The sequence below is a fragment of the Muntiacus reevesi genome, chromosome 6, assembly GCF_963930625.1.
Source record: "Muntiacus reevesi chromosome 6, mMunRee1.1, whole genome shotgun sequence".
Taxonomy (NCBI): domain Eukaryota; kingdom Metazoa; phylum Chordata; class Mammalia; order Artiodactyla; family Cervidae; genus Muntiacus; species Muntiacus reevesi.
The window spans coordinates 26,901,043-26,915,775 of NC_089254.1; the positions used below are offsets into that span (position 1 = coordinate 26,901,043).

At 37.5% G+C, this 14,733-nt stretch overlaps 1 protein-coding gene across 2 annotated transcripts in view; it reads right to left on the reverse strand.

Moving 5' to 3' along the window:
* Positions 1–13,209: 13,209 nt before the first annotated feature.
* TMEM196 (transmembrane protein 196) overlaps positions 13,210–14,733 on the reverse strand; it is a 66,261-nt gene continuing 64,737 nt past the window's right edge. For both annotated transcript variants that reach the window (XM_065939909.1, XM_065939908.1), the window contains exon 4: positions 13,210–13,296. In XM_065939909.1, coding sequence (XP_065795981.1) covers positions 13,237–13,296 — 60 coding nt within the window. In that variant the 3' untranslated portion in view covers positions 13,210–13,236. The remainder of the gene's footprint in view (positions 13,297–14,733) is intronic.

Below are 14,733 nucleotides of genomic sequence, written 5' to 3' on the forward strand. Positions count from 1 at the left end.
TCCCACGGCGCGCACTAATGACGCAGTCAATAACCGCCTATCTCCGGACGCGGCCTTTTACGTCATCTACCAGCTACCACGCCCCTAGGAAGTTTCCTATCCTGTGGTTGCAGTAATCAGTTCTTACCAGCAGGGGGCAACCGTTCACCTCCCCCCTACTTGAACCAGTGTGAAGCTAGGAACCTGTGGTTAAGGATTGAGCATTCTCTAAAGCCAACCAGCATCTCATCCATCCCTTCAGGGAGCACAAGCCTATGTTTTAGCTAACTCCCTCAATAGATTTAGAATGTAGATTTAATAGGGGTTCATACTTTGATCATATCCAGTAGTGAGGTGGTTTGGTAGATATACAAGGTTAGACTGTACAATAATAAATTTTAAAATATTTTTGGAATGCATTTCCTGCAGAGAATCCAATCCTAAAGAACAGTCCAGATGTCTCAAATGCAACCCTTCTGAAAACGAACCCACCGTCTCTCTCCAGATCAGTTTCTCTCCTCATTCTGTAATCACTAATTCAGGAAATAACACATACCCCTCTTTCCAAAGGGCTCTGTCCAGCTGTCATCTGCGGGGCCTCTCTGGTACCTCCAAACATCACACCAGCCCGAACACTTGTGGGACCCAAAGCTGAAATATCCCTCTATTCAGACATTTCTCTCAGTTGGTGCTTCCAAAACTACAGAATTGTGTGTGAAAACTTAAGTTTCATGGCCAAGAAGTGCAACAGATCTCTGAAACACAAATATGACCATGACTTGCCTTGTTTAAAGCCCCACACAGGCGCCTCGCTTTCCAGAGGATAACCCAAACTCCTTAATCTGGCTATTAAATTGCCAACCCATTTTATGATTTGCACCCAGCATTTTCATTACCCACTCCTCGCTTTACACACTCAGTTAGCCACACCCATGCTCACTGAGCCACTTTCAACCCACCTCTACCTCTCCCCTCTATCTCTCTCATCCTTTTACCCTCCTCCCCCTCTTCCTCTCCTGCTCTTCAGTCTGACGCTGTTCCTTCTATCTGAGAATCGGGTAGCTTCTCTCATATGGGAAAATTCTACTCCTGTGTCGAATTTCAGCTTAGATTTTACATCCATTTCCTCTGCATAGTTTGTTGTTGTTGTTGTGTTGTTGTTGTGTTGCTAACCACATGGACTGCAGCCCTTCAGGCTCCTCTCTCCATGGGACTTCCCAGGCAAGAATACTGGAGTGGGTTGCCATTCCCTTCTCCAGGGAATCTTTCCAACTTCTGGACCCAGGGATCCAACTGGAGTCTCCAGCACTGGCAGGAGATCCTTTACCACTGAGCCTGCAGGAAAACAGCACCACCCCACCCCACCCCACCCCACTCCACTCCCACCCCCTGCAGAGTTTACTACCAGCCTGCTTCTCTTCCCCACCTAAAGACAAGGTAGCTTTCCATCTTTGTAAATTACCACCTTCAAGCTCTTATTTTATGTTAATTTATGTTAATTGCCTGGTCTTCCTCCTGTGCCTTCCTTAGACCCCAACTCACTAAGATTGGGACCCTGATATCAGTCTAGTTCACCACTGCAGCCCCCTTTTGACTCAGAAAAAAAAGAAAGAAAATTCATACTTTATGACAAGACAAGAAAAATTTAAACGTAAGAATTTTCTCTGCTGGTTTGGGCTCCTCCCTCCCCTTTAAGCGTGTACTGTGCGGGCACAGTAACCAGACCTCCTTAGGAGATAACCTTCCACCCCAGTCCTTTAAGGGGCCACGATGACTCCCTACGCACTTTGAAAGTGCATATCTGGACTGTATAAACTGTCAGTGCATCATCTGATGTATAACCCTTTGTCTCAAAAACATATAGTATATAACTGTGCTTTGCCCTCAACAGGTAGCCCAGTCCTCATGTTGTGGAATCCAGAGTCGCAAAACACAATGGAGTGCAGTTTATCAGGCCAGTGAGTCCAAGGGGAATCAGTTCTCAACAAGGACCCTGATGTTTCTGAGGAGCCCAGTTTCATACACCCTCCCACCCTGCCCACGTGACTGGTTACTTGTTAGCAACCTCTTTGTTGTGTATGACTGAGTTTTACAACAAGTAGGTGCTAGGAGAACAAACAATTAAGGTTAAAGGGGGGAACAATGATTATACCTCAAGGGGGGATGTCTCCATGGTTAATCTAACAGGGGCAGCCTGACCTCAACTACAATCTCCCTTTGCCATCTGTAGGGAAAAGTCTCCAGGAGACCTGGTTTTCACTAGCAATGGTTTCCTCACTCTTGGGCAGGGTTCAGGCCCAGTTCACATCCTGTCTGTAAGATGGATGACAGGCTTCAAGATGGAGTCTCTCCTGCTTTCCTCCACTGGCCCCAACACTCAGAGCTTTCTGAAAGGTGTCTCCCAGGTTTATAAACCTCAAATTGGCCTGAAAAAAAGTTTCCATTTCTTCCTTAGATCAACTGTTAATTTCTGGTTGACATGATGCATGAATGAATGTATAAATGCATAAACGAATGAATAAAATAACAGGTGATGAAAAGCTTACAGTCTTAAGTGATGAAATAGGATCTAGGCATAAATAGGATCTAGGCACTTATGTATTAGATGCATAAGTGCCAAGAAAAATGTATATCAATTAGTGGTATGAGTAGAACACCCTCCCATGTGCCCTAGGTACTGTGAAAATGTCTAATCTCTCGATACCTGTTTTCCACTAGTAAAATCAGTATACTATAGACATTATAGAAGGTTTAAATAAGGTAAATAAAAAGCATTTCCTTTAGTACTTTTTAACTGACTCCAAATTTAGCATGAGATGAGAATGGGATAAAACTGCTCCCAAAGCCTAGTGGTGAATATGTTAAGTTTGCAAATGATTACCTTGCCTTACCTTGATTTTGTTGCAAAGCCCTGCAGCCTCCCTGTGTTAGACTCTGTAGTTCAGTATTCTCAACCTGGCAGAACCTTAAAATCCCCTGATGCCTAGGGGGCATTCCGGAGCAATTTGGTCAAAACCTCTCTTTGAAGTGAAGATTTATCTAGATTGTCTGCAGATGAAAAAACATGAATAAAAACAATTTTTCCAAACACAATTTAGTGAATCAGCAATAACAACAACAACGAAAAAACAAAACAAAAAACCAGTTGGACATCAGAACAATTAAGTCAAAACAAAACACCGAAATCAGCTACTCTGGTAATGATTTTATACAAATGTAAAATATGAAGTAATTTTGTAACTCTTTGGATATTTAAAGGCAATTTTCTTGTTTGACTTTGAAAACTTTTTTAGTTTTTAGTCCTTTAAATCTGCTTTGACTGTTAGCCACCATCTACAAGCGTCATGATTTCAAAGGATAAAAGAGTGATTCAGCCTGCATGTAAATGTTCACCATCATGGAGTGACTTTCCCAAATTAACCTGTTCTACCCACCACCCCAGGGAAGAGGAAAAACAAGTACCATGAGATCCCTCCTGTGGTTGAAGATTTTGGTTATTACAAGAAACCCTTTATTTTTAGATGATTTAATATAGTGCAAGGTGAAAAGCCTGGGCGCTAAATGTCATGTTTCTTTCTTTCTTTTTTAAAGGAAGTCAAACTGACTGCCTAGAATGTATTTCTTGAGTGAACGATTCACTTTCCTAAGGAGGCAGAGATGTCAATCCGTTAAGGACTCTAATCCAGGCATGACTTAGTTCACTACTTATGCTTTGAATTACTAAAAATCCTCACTTTTCCTAGCCACATGACCAATGCTGATAAAGGAAGAAATCGTGAGTCAGTAAAATGGGTTGCTTATTTTACTTATCCTCTGCCTAAAAACCATCAAAGTGGTAAATACCACCATTTTAACAGACTTGGGAAGATGTCAAAGGAGCACTGGTCTTGGCCAAAGTACTGGGACTGGTAGTCTGGCAGAAAATAATTCAGGCAAAATGGCCTGGCTTGCAGGAGCCAGATGCCACAGTCGGGCTGTTTTAGGTATCAGATTTTTTCTCTGTGACCTTTGACCACTTGTCTAGCCTTTGTAAACATCAGCTTCCTAACTTGTACTGTAAAGGTATGGAAAGTTGTGCTGATTAAAGGAGATAATGACAGTGCAGTACCAAGCACAAAGAGTGTTTATACTAAGTGATTCTTTTTTGAGTCCTTGACTGACACTTCAGTTTAATACACTTGATTCAGTTTCATTAAGATTGTAAAGTTGAACGTAGGAGCGGAAGCTTATGATCTTTTTGAATGAATAGCAATCCAAAGCCCAGCACTAAAGAGGAAAATTTGGAAAAGATTATGACTAAAAACTGGAAAATGCCTTGGTTCTATTGCTAGGAATATATATATATATGTGTCTGTGTTTGGGTTTTTTTTTTTTTTTTTTTGGTGTTAGCATGATTAATTTCAGCTCCTCTTCAATATACTGCCATGATAAGCAATCTATTTACATAAACATTTGATTTAGGGTAAAGCAATTAAAGATTTACATATATCCTCTTTAAAAAATCTATTGATAAAATTAACTCTAGATATGAAGTATGTATACTGAGATGACAAATTTATAATTTCACTTTGTTAATAGGAAAAATTAAAATAGTTTCAGTACAGACTAGCTGTTTGAAATGAATGTGTTCAGTTTGGTAAACAGTTTTATTTTAGATGTTCAGCAAATTGTGAAATACATTACTTTTATGGAAAATACATGTATAAAATCAGATATAAATTCTACCTAATGGGTTTGGAAAGGAAGACACAAAACTCCCAAATCTGAACACAGTATATAACAACTATGCAGACTACTTGTAATTCACACATGTGTCAGCAGATGGCAATCATGAGCTTTAACTTTATAAAGTTTTGCTTTAGCCCAAAGTACTGTAGGAATGGCAAAAACAAAGGCAACTATTTATTGACAGCAGGTTTTTACCTGTAATCCTTCAATAAAGGATGGAGGGTCAAGTTTTGACTCTGAAAGCCCTTCCTTCTGGCTTCTCAGATTGTTGAACTAACAAATGTACACTGTGCTTGCAGGGAAGAGAAAGAAATAAAGCACATTTCATTACTTTTTATTGAATATAATAGATTTTATATTTTGCAAGCTATAGCTATTACTGAAATACGTAGCAATGCAATGACGCAAATACATCTGCCTAAAAGGTAAGTCCTGACTGCTTCAATGAGGTTGCATTTTATTGGTGGCCCGCAAAGTCAGGTCCCTGGCCCAGCAACAGCTACACCCCCTGAGAGGTAGACGTGCAGGTTCTGAGGCCACACCCAGGCCTGAGTAAAATCACAGTTCTGGGATGAAGCCCTCGTGATCATAATACCTGCTGAAGTATGAGAACCAAAGCCTCTAAGGCAGCTTGAAATACAGAGGAGAGGCTCTCAATTTATGACTTTTGTTCAGGTATAATTGATGTAAATACAGTAATAATCAACAATGCAGATTATTTCTTTCTTTTATTTAGTGCTCACACACAGTATAGTCTGTCAAATAAAGAACATGACTCAGAAGGTTAGAAGCCATGACTTAATTTCCAAGCATTTCTTATACCAAAAGAATTTAGGTTTATGTTCCCCTTGGCGTTACACTGAAAGGGATAACATTAGGGTGCATTTTGCATTACAACCTAATGAAACAAATATAAACTAAGTCAAGACAGGATTATTTCCAAGGGGTAGAGAACAATCTTCATGAAGGAAAATAATTTTCTACAAAACATGTAGTATTCTTATTTGTATCAATACATGTGTATGTTCTGTTTTCTCTAAGGTGAAGCCAAATTCTCCTGCAGTTTTGTCCCTGAGATTAAAGCCATTTTAAATTAACAACAAATATACCCAGGCACAGATTTTTTTAAAAGAGAAGACATACAAAATTGTTTATTGATGTGATAATTTTATCCTAAACACTACTATCACTACTATGTTTCAATTCTTTTACTATTTGAATTTTTATTAACTCAAAATTTCTCAAAGAATACATAAACTACCAGTTTCCATGAAGAATCAGCATTTACTCAACTTCTTCAGTATAGAGACAGCTTTTTTCTCATCTGTAATATATAAATACAGTTTTAATAAATAGACTATTTGTAAAACATATTAGGTGCTTATGAGGGTAAGAACAAGAACAAAACTCATAAGTATTTATTGTATTTTCACTCTCTAGAAAATGTAATTATTTGTGTCTGACTTTTGTGGTAACAAATATAATAGTGTCGAAACATCCTCATCTTTATGCTTAATCTCCTGGCCATAGTTCAGATATTCTGACTATTATCTAGGGACATGTGTGTTAGAATTTCCTCTCTGTATACATATGTGTAATATGTATGTGTGTATTTGTTTAAATGTGAATTTTAAAATATGGACTTAGATAAAATTATAAAATCATACAAATCTTTTAGCTTCACCTACCTGAGGTTGCAAGTATCTATCTAGGTATCCATCAGTCATTACCAGGAAGGCTAGATGAAACATTCTAGTTAAAAAGGACTGACTTAAATAATTAATTTTGGGCATGCGTTTGTGCATGTGGGTGTGCATGCGTAGCTGTGTGCACTGGTGACCATTGGGACGAGGTTAAGAAGGTATCAGAAAGGCTGGGTTACCTTCTGAGGATTTGGTGCCTTCTTTAAATAACTTACTAAGTATCCTTTTATGAGAAGGAGAGTCAGTATTTCTCTTAAGGCTCTATTTCCTTCTTAATTATATGTTACTGTGACAGTTTCAACACCCCTCTTTCAAGGCTTTCAAATCTGAGGAATCTGGCCAATAAAATTAATCATGGTGATTGCAAGGGTGTCCATGGAAGTTATCCACTTCCATCTGTCTTTAGCTCCCTGCAGAACATAAAGAAAACAGTTTCCCTTTCTGTTTGAGTGGTACCTTAAAACTGTAGTTTAATAAACCACTTGCTGGCTGCAGAGTTTGTGTAGGTGAGAACTTGCAGATCTTAGACATTAAATATATTCCAAAGAACCAGGTGTGGAAACTTGAGAGTGGACTGTAGATAAAATGAAATTTAAACACGGTGCATTTTAATATAGAATATACTCTCAAGTCATTACACAAAATGTATACTAACGGATCATATTCTTCACTTCCTCTTATGACTACAAGATGCTCTTGATACTTTTGTGCTCTTTGCAAATTATTAAAGTAGTGAATTTATCTTTATCCGGTGACAAAGTGGACTTTCCCACTTGTGAAAAAATGCAACAGAGTGCAGAATTTACAAGGGAAGACAGTACATAAAAGCCACATTTGTCAGTAAAATAAAACTCTGGAACTCCAAAATTCACACAGAAATGGGTATTTTCAGGTGAGGAGGATAAAGGACCCATGGAAAGCAACCCTCTCCCCTCTGTCTCACTTTCCCTTGACATTGCTCCCTGTGATTCCTATTGTCATGCACCATATTGGCTTTAGAATGATACTTACTGATAGCGTTAGCTCGGCTTGAATAAAACTTCTTTGATATTTTCTGGTGCAGATGAGTAGGCCAAACTAGTGACTGAAAGAGAAAGTACAAGAAATGAACAGAACTAACATGTAAAAGCAGACTTCTGTTCATTTTCAAATTAGTTTTCTTTATAGACTACTGGTCCAATCCCCTTGTGGAGCTTGGGGATGGTGGGGTGGAGCAGAAATGATCTTACCTTGGTTTCTCACTGACAGCTAGCTCCCTGCCTGTCTCCGACAACCACCTAGATTTTTTCAACCTTTTTTACATTCAAGGTATAGAGAACTCAAGCTTTCCCTTTATTTACCTGAGAGCCTTCCTCTGAATTCCTGTTTTCAGTTTGAGCACATGCTTGTTTGCCAGGAACCTAGTGTTGTTGAAGTCCTGTTTGCTGAGAGTGAAGTCAAGGCTTGACAACCAGAGAGATAAAGTCTCAGGGCCCAGTGCAGGAGCCAGAAACTGAAATCACCGCAGCACCACAGAGCAGATACTTGGATCGAAATCAGAAGCAGCAGAACAAGTCAAGGGGAGTGGTTCATATGGGGTGGACTCGTGGTTTGGATTTTGGACCGAAGTGTATATAAGCTGCATGATTTGGTTGAATGACTAAGATTCATGGGTACAGCCAGAAATGACCTCACCTTTCAGGTGCAATATTGATGTCTTCCCACCTTCTCCTTATTTTAAATAGAATAAATACCATTAGTACGATAGAGGAATATTCACATTTATAGACAATGGACAGTATAATAACACTTCAGAAATGCTGCACCACTCGCAGATAGCAATATGCTAACATCGCCTATGAGGACTCGAAAACCTGATATGCTTTCCTGCAATTTGTTGTACTATAAAGGACACAGCACCTTTCTTTCATTCTTTTCTATTTTTCTCAGATATTTACGTGAAAGTATTAATATACTTAGGACAGAAAAAAGATATGTCCCAATCATAAAAAACTTGTGGGATGGTGATGGGGGCAGTGGACCTCTAGCAGCCTGGAGCACCTGGAGTCAGCGTTACCTCTTTCCTTGGCTGACTGACCATTAGGGACAGAGTGAGGGGCAGCGCTGGCTCATCCAGCCCCCACAGAGGAAACTGAGGCTCTTCTTTCCTGGGCAGTAAGCTTAGAGGGCCCGAGGGATTTCTTCCAGCCCCAGCTCCAGGCGTTGTTGAAGGACGACTGAGGTCCTCTGTCTTAGTGAGTAGGTGGGGACCAATATCCTGATGGATTAATAAAATAGTCAACAAGAGACAATGCAAGTTTGACAAGATTTGGGGGTTTTCTGTGAAGCTCCCAGAGTCTCTCTAGCAATTTTTAGTAACACAATACATTTTGGCTTGGGGGGGGCAGAGTCTGCAGCATCCTGTGTGGCAAGAGAAGCAGAGTCTTTGGATGTTAAGGTAGGAAAACCTTTGAAATCACTAAGTCTTCAGTTCATGAAAAGGAAAGTGAAAAATATTCCTAGTTTTAAAAATTCCTAATTAAATGACTGTGACCTACCTGTAATTAGTTGATGCAGATAATTCTAAACTATTAAAATAGTGCAATACATTTTTTTTTAGATCTAGAATTTGACTTTTCACAATATATTTCTTGGGAAATACATCCCTAATAAGAGATTATGTATTCAGTAGATAATTTTCCTGGGAAAAAGAGTTTTAAAAAATACTTTACTAGGCATCCACATTTCCAGCAATTTCTGAATTAGTTTCCTCTGCTATGAGTAACTGACAGCCTGTGATTTATGGACTTGGAATAATTGAATTTCTTGGCTGTCAGATACTTTGAGTAAGAAATATTACATATGTTTCCAGAAAAATGATTTAAGGGAGAAAAAGAGTGAAGTGATGCCAAGTTCTGAAGCTGTATTTGGAAACTGTGTTCTAACCAAATGGTACTTAAGATGCTCTCTCTAAGTTTCTGAAATGTGTTCGCTAAATAATGTTTGAAAATGCAGTTCTAATCATGCTGCTTTCCAGCTAAGTCAATGAAAACAGTGGAGAGCAATTTATTGTTCTCACCTTCTCAAGCCCAAGAAATGTAGAATTTGTCCGTGATGCATGGTGAGGAGCTGAGTCAATTTCTTCAAGAACAGGAGTCACACAATATCTTATCTGTCAAATATAAAATATTGAATGAATTAGTAGAATCATTGTGTGAACAGATTTTTTTAAAACGTTACATCTCTACCACAACTTCTCAACTTCACTATGTGTTTGACTTACACTGTATTTTGGCTAGTTTCGTTCAGTCTTTGGATTTAACCAGTTCACCAACTTCAGATTTCATGGAGTGTTTACCAACTTTCAAAGAGTGTTTACCCTTTTCAGGTTCTATTATAATGATAATTGGCTGAACATGGAAGAAATTTTTAAGTACTGAGGGTGAGGACCAGTTCTCTGAGTGCTTTTGACTAACTCAGTCCAATAGGAATTTCTGAGATGATGGAAACATTCCGTAACTGTAGTCCATATGTAGCTCTTCAGCACTTGCACCATGACTAGCTCAACTGAGAACCTATTTGATTTTGTTTTAATTAATTTATATTTAAATGTAAATGTGGATGGGATTGTGGCTACTGTATCAGATATTACGGTAAACCTTAGAACAGTGCGTTTATGACCCTGGGCAATTCAAGTCTACACTTGTGGGTAGCACTGACATTGGTTGCTTGGGATCATACTCATGGGTGCTCCTCGGTGGTTCTAAATTAGGGGGTAATACTTCCCTAATTTGGGGCTTCCCTGGTGGCTCAGAGGGTAAAGCATCTGCCTGCAATGCAGGAGACCCGGGTTCGATCCCTGGGTTGGGAAGATCCCCTGGAGAAGGAAATGGCAACCCACTCCAGTATTCTTGCCTGGAAAATCCCATGGATGGAGGAGCCTGGTAGGCTACAGTCCATGGGGTAGCAAAAAGTTGGACATGACCGAGCAACTTCACTTTCACTTCCCTAATTTAGAGAGGTGTAAATTTGTTAGGATATTTTTTATTATTACAACTGAAGTGTCCTCCTGGCATTTAGTGGGTGGTGGCCTGAGATGCTTAATGGCTTGAAATGCATAATACAGTCTACAATGAATTACTGTCCAGCCCAAATGCCAGTAGGAACCAATGTGACAAATCCAAATAGGTCAGCCAAGTTCTCTAAATATTTCAGCCGAAGGATTCATTTGTGAGATATGCAATCTCAATGCTATCTATAGTTAATTCTATCTCCTATGATCTGTATCTTATTTCCTCCTGCCTCCTCAAGGATCTCACCTTCTTTTATCATGCTCATTTTGTTCTGTACCCTTAACCACTTCCTGTCTATATTTGAACATACTTTAATCTTTCCAAATTATGTCAACTAGGAAAAACTAAATACCATTTCTTAATTTCATATCCTCTAGCTGGGACTCTCTCTGCCTCATTCACAGCATCCTGTCCCCTGCCCGTCTCAGAACTGTACAATTATTCATCTAGCTATAGGGAGAAGGGACTATTTCCTGTACTGTGATGGAAAGAACGTTCACACCATAGGTAAGTTTCAAAACACACCATTTATTACACAGACAAATCAACAGAGTTATCATACCGTGTTCCACCTCTAAACAACTGTATATATGTATGTGTAGAGACACACACACATATGTTGAAAATTTTTTAAACAGAGTTCACTTCTTTTATGCTTATCATTACTGGACCTTTTAGTAGCTAGTCTCTATGGCACACCACCATATTAGTGTCACTTTTTTTTTTTCTAATTTAGTATCACATTACTTTTTCCCAAGGGTAGGCTCATACTAAAACTGTAATGTAGTCACTTAAAATATTCTAGTTCAAAGTTCAAAGTTCAAAGTTTTTTGAAAGTTTAATTTTCAAATACTTGACACATGTCTTCCTAACTTCCCCTACTTACCTCAAAAAGAATCACTGCACATCCCAAATAAATCATTCTAAATAACTGAATCCTGAAAATGTTGGGCTAAATATTAAAATAATTAAAGATCTATCTATATTTGGTTAAATACATTGTAGACTACTTGGATAACTGTGATGATGGCATCTCTTCTTAACTCTATGTCAAAGCAGTCATGTGCCTGCTTTTGTCCTTTATGCGTAATTTCTTTATTATTTCAAAAGGCATTAAAACACCTTATTGATATATTACAACTCTGTATTGTACAAACATGTCTACAAAGAAATGCCACCTAAAATGAGAGTTAGTAGTTATTCTTTCAGTACAAAACTACATCCTTGCATAAATTCAGTATAACTGTATATACACAAAATACCTGTATTATATAATTTAGATTTTCAGTGATTAAAAATCATTCCTAATTCTGGCATCAAATAAACAGAAATGAATTGCCACAAGTTATATTCTCATAAATATTTTCAAAGACCATGTTGTTTTCTCTCCAATATATAGTATCATAGGTTAATATTTTAACATTCCGTTATGGAAGTGAAGGACTGAATCTAGCTATTTAAACATAAGCCTATCTTTTAGCTTCCTTCTACAAAGATCTCTTTCAGGTTCTTTTGGTACAGGCATTCTTTAGAATGATCTGTCTGCATTTTTCCATGTGAATTGTAAAACAAAAATCCTAAGTTAAACTCTAACAAAGCTAATTGTAACTTCATCTTTTGGGCATACATCATCTGTTCTTTTATGTAATTTTAATTGGGCTATAATGTATTTGAAATATAAGTGTGGTGAATAATTGCAAGTAATTCTATCTATATTTATAAACATGGAAGTATCTGAATTAAAGTTATGTTTATAAATCAATAATAATTGTTCTTACATAAATACCAAAATAATAGATTGCCAAATAATTAAGCAGTTTGTCTTGATACTATTCAAACCACTTAACCCCATAAATTTCAGCCACAGTGATATTTACACATAACAGACATAATAAAAGAAATAAAACTAAGAAAATTTAGTAGAAATTAAATGTGACTCTGTGGGCAGAGAAAAGCCTTGAAAAACCACTTTCCCATTTCTATGGGAACAGAATCTTGATAATACTCCCCCAGCATCACAATTTCTTTTCTACTACATATTTACATCCATGAATGTTATAAATATGTGCTATATATATTTTCTATATTTACAAAGATACACATACACACAAACATACTTTATTCTTAGGCTCATTCACAAACATGCATGTCAATCTGCACAGCATAATCAAAAGATACTTCTTTTCCTTAAGTGATATTCATTTATAACTCTTTGCTCTTTTGTGCAAAAATATCATACAGATTAATATTCTCTCTCTCTAAAAAAAACCTCTTTTTTATGCTTTATGTTTTTTTAATTTACAAGAAAATTATGAAACATAGTTCATTCACAAATTGAAAATAATTACAATGTTTTTACAACAAGGCATTGCTGAGGTTTTAAATTGTGGCATTCTTTGAAGCCATCGTCTTTCAGAACAAAGACATTGGTAAATTACTGTTATTTCTTGATATTTGCACTTTTTAATTGCTTATATGAAATATGTCATTACAAATCTAACATTCATGCTAGTCAAGTAGTGTTTGTGTAGAATATGAATCTTTCTATTTTGAAAGTTGATTGAAATTACTGTATTAGAATATTTCTGGAAAGTTTTTCCCCAGTTTAAAAAAAAAAAAAGCTGAAGGAATAAAGTGAGGCAAAATTGAAGAAGAATAATTTCAGCAAGTACTCAGGAGAGATAACAGCAAATGCAAGAACTATTTTAACTTATCTCCTAGTCCTTTGGTATTTCTTTGCCTCATGAAAAGTGTTCAGTTCTTTAAAACATTGATTATACTCTTCCATTAAATATCAGCTGTGGTCCTCCATTGCTCATGGTGTCTGTCATTTCCTGTTAGGAAAATAAAATTAATTAAAATTCACTTTCAGAATAAGACATTAATTTGGTTTATTGGTTTACAAAACAGAAATTTCTTTTTTTTTTTATACTGTAGTGGTTTTTGCCCTACATTGACATGAATCAGCCATGGATGTACATGTATTCCCCATCCTGATCCCCCCTCCCGCCTTCCTCCCCATCCCATCCCCCTGGGTCTTCCCAGTGCACCAGCCCTGCGCACTTGTCTCATGCATCCAGCCTGGGCTGGTGGTCTGTTTCACCCTTGATAGTATACTTGTTTCAATGCTGTTCTCTCAGAACATCCCACCCTCGCCTTCTCCCACAGAGTCTAAACGTCTGTTCTGTACATATGTGTCTCTTTTTCTGTACAAAACAGAAATCTCCAGCCATTGAAAAACTTGCTGAGTTTGGGGGGAGGACAAGGATTAATATTACTGATTTTGAGAAAATGAAATTTCAAACCATCTTGAAACCCATGAAAATGCTGAAGTGACAGTCTCTTAGACCAAAGTCTTCCACCCACAACAAAAGCTTAATCTCTCCCCAGCCCCCTCAGTCTCCCCTATCATTCCTCATCTCTGTTTTGGAAAGACCTCACCTAGAAAAAAGATGGTTAAATACCCAAGTTTTTCCAGTGTATAGGTTTGTCTGTTGAGCACATCAACAAATTGCCAACAGATGCTAGGGGTTGCCTTTACTGTGTCGAGAACCCCGTGGCCTTTTCTGCAGAACTGAAAAAGGCAACAGAGGGACTGCCTATCTGTACCTGAGCCTCGCTAGTAACTCACAGTGGGACACACTGCTTTTCATGGCATGGCCACTCATACAGTAAAAAACAAACTGTAAAAAGCTCGAAACATGTTTTTTAAGAGATCAATTACTCGATAGTTGGAAAGCTACATGAGAAGGCAACAGAAATTTCAGTAAAAAGGATGAACTTACTTAAGTTTCACTTGTAATTTTAGAAAATAGGTTAATTTAAGAGACATTCAGATGCCTTGAATTCATATGTTTTGTTGAACATTAAACTCTTCCATATACAATGAAAGGTAATGAGGAGATGTGAGGCCCATTCACACTTATGATGGTTAGTGGATGATATTATAAATAGTATTTAGGCAAAACTATCTAAAAATAGATGAAAACATCATTCCACACTTGAACACAAGCCTATTTGCAAAAGTGCTGTAACAAAGACTCCAGTGGAAAGAGGTTTTCTCAATGATCTCAAGCCTATCAGGTATGTCTAATGTCTCTGTCTGGGTGAAATAAAAATTTAAAAAAGCAATGTGTTTGCTTTTGTAAACTTTAGAAATTCTTCCAAATCTTTATTTCAAAAATGAAACAATATCTATGCCTCATTTTTACTCTCTTTTTGAAAATTCAGTACAGGAGAGATAAAATAAAGATGTTTACTTCTTGTCTTTG